General features: G+C 39.6%; 1 protein-coding gene across 1 annotated transcript; it reads left to right on the forward strand.

Annotated features, from left to right (window-relative positions):
* The first annotated feature begins 528 nt into the window (after positions 1-528).
* On the forward strand, positions 529-1,961 carry LOC115329566. The gene has a single exon (XM_029991206.4). It carries the CDS (start codon positions 529-531, stop codon positions 1,447-1,449), a length of 921 nt encoding a protein of 306 aa, XP_029847066.2. The 3' UTR covers positions 1,450-1,961.
* The last annotated feature ends 926 nt before the right edge of the window (positions 1,962-2,887 follow it).

The raw sequence follows: 2,887 nt of genomic DNA on the forward strand, positions 1-2,887 counted from the left end.
TAATGGCGGTGGCTGTTGAAGGGTGGTAATACAGAGCCCGGTGCCTTTGCAGACACCGGAATCTGTTTTTCAACAGCCCGATGCAGCGCTCCACAACAGACCTGATCGAGGAATGCGCCTTATTAAACCGGCCGCAAGCGGTGGAGGTCGCGTGGTTCCCGGGGACAGGGGTGATGAGCCAAGGCTCCAAGGGGTAGCCGCTGTCACCTGCACATGTAGAGGATGGAACATATTGCATTCTTTACTTTTTAAAATAAAAGGCAAGAAAACAGCTGTGTCCAACTATGTCAATTATAATGTAACTTAAGTGTGACTTAAAAGTGTGTTAATATTTCTGCACTACAGTATCAGTTTACATTATGATTAATTAGCACCAGCTTGCCTGCAAACTCCCTGTTATATCATGTAACTATGTGTTTTGGCGTTTTCACGAAAATGGCTGAAAAAGGTGACTGTCTTTCTTGCCTGAAAAAAATTGGACATGATGCTGCATGTATTAAGTGTTCGGAGTGCACAAATTATTACCACATGGGCAAGTGTTCTGGAATGACAAAAAATGTAATGAAGTCAATGAACGACGTAGAAATTTCCGAATGGCAATGCAACACCTGCAGGTTGCATTCCCAACGACAGTCTGCGACTCCCGAGGCATCTCAAGGGGCGTCAGAGCTGACCCCAAATGAGGAAAAACTTGAGAGGTTACTCAAACAAAATGAATCTATCAGTGCAAAGTTGACCTCCGTCCTTAATAGGATGTCTTGCATTGAGAGGTCTCTCGAGGCGCAGACTGCGAGGTCCGACGCGATGATGCTCAAAATAGAAAATCAGAGTAAAACAATAGTGGGAATCGAGGCAGCCATGAATGATCTGACAGCAAGGTATGAGGAATTGAACGTTCATTTGGATAACCAAGACAAAACAATAAATGAACTACAGCGGAAAATCGGTGAACTAGAGGGAAGGATTTCACAAAGGGATGAAGAGGTTGGTGAACTAAGAAAGGCTATCGACAATGCAGAGCTGTACTCTAGACGGCAGAATATTGAAATCCATGGTATTGTCCAACGACCGAATGAAGATGTTATGAGCGTAATCAACACAGTGGCAACGAAGCTGGACCTAGCACCAGTGACTTCGAACGACATCGAGGCTGCCCACAGGCTAAAAGTTAAAGAAGGAAGAATCACACCTATATTGGTGAGATTCACCGAGAGGCGTACACGGGACTTGTGGGTGAGAAAAAGAACTACTCTTAGAAATGAGAACATCTTTATAAATGAAAACTTGACTAGAGCGCTGAAAAGTTTGTTGTGGTCCACCAAGGCACGTGCGAAGGAAAAAGGATACATGTATACTTGGATGAAGAACGGAAAGATATTCGTAAGGCAGAAGGAGGGAGCGGCAGTGATTCAGATTGAGAGCGAACGGGACTTAATCAAAATTAGGTAACCATGGAATCGCTTTTTGAATCGTTCCGTGAGTGGGACGGATATACGAAAAGTTCCAGAGCGGAGGGAAGTAACGCTGACACTAAACTAAGCTTAATTCATGTAAATGTTAGGAGTATTTACAGACATTGGGATCAATTAATGTTAATTTTATCTACGCAACTACCAAGTTTGGATGTGCTTATTTTGAGTGAGGTCAGTGCTGATGAGGCAGGTTGTGCTACATTTTCCTTGCCAGGCTTTCATTTTTTCTGCTTGTGCCGAGAACAAAGGAAAGGTGGCGGAGTTATGATGTACATAAATGACAAATGCTTATCAGAAAAAATAGATGTTTCATTTGTACAAGCAGAAGTGTGTGCTGCTATTGTTCACAAAATGAATTTTTCTTATGTTGTGTGTGCTGTATACAGGCCACCCAGTTCAAATATACCTATATTCTGTGATGAATTGGAACAATTCCTTCAAAAATTTAATAACAACAAATACCTAGTTCTGGCAGGAGACTTCAATATTGATGTTCTGAATGAAAATAAACAGGGAGTACCGCGTTATCTTGATACCCTCGCTTTATTTGGTCTAGAAAATGTCATTCAAAATTATACGAGGGAGGAATATTATGGTAATAAAATTACAAAATCATGTATTGACCACATAGTTGTAAGAATTAGTAATTTGAAAACACTGTCTTTAGTCATTAAGCAAAAGGTAGCTGACCATTACATTACTGTACTTTCAATATTGGGCGAACTTACTGCTGAAAATGTAGATTTAGAAAATGGGTACAAAGTTATACTAGATGCTAAAAAAATCGATAATTTAATACAATCGTTCGATTGGAATTCTTTATGCGAGTTCGATCATATTGTAGCCTATGACAAACTAGTGGACACGTTTCAAGATATTTATTCTAAAGGTGCTAGAAAAATAAAGTTGAAGAAACGAAAACCTGAGAATGTTTGGATAAACGAGGAAATATTAGAATTGTGTGATCAAAAGGAAAGGCTTTGGAGCAGATGTAAGCAAAATCCCGAAAACACAGAACTAAGAAATGAATTTCGTGCAGTGCGCAATAAAGTGACAGCAAAAATACGTTTAGAAAAAGGGAAACATTACTTAGATCAATTCACCTCTTCGAGAAGAAATATAAAAAAGACATGGAACCTAGTAAACCAATTAACTGGTAGAAAGCCTAAAAATAGCGTGGATGATACAATTAAAAAAAACTTTCCTGGATTAGATTCTTATTTAACGTTATCGGAATCATTTAATAAGTGTTTTGTTGACTCCGTAAGAAGCATAAAAAATAACATTTCACTGAATGGTCCCAATCCCGTCACTTCACAGGTCAGATGCTCTAGTTCGGCGTACTTACCTCAGATGACGGAGAGCGAACTTTTGAGGATTATAAATGCTATGTCAATAACTAAAACACCAGGATT

This window comes from Ixodes scapularis, unplaced genomic scaffold (assembly GCF_016920785.2).
Source record: "Ixodes scapularis isolate PalLabHiFi unplaced genomic scaffold, ASM1692078v2 ptg000058l_1__unscaffolded, whole genome shotgun sequence".
Taxonomy (NCBI): domain Eukaryota; kingdom Metazoa; phylum Arthropoda; class Arachnida; order Ixodida; family Ixodidae; genus Ixodes; species Ixodes scapularis.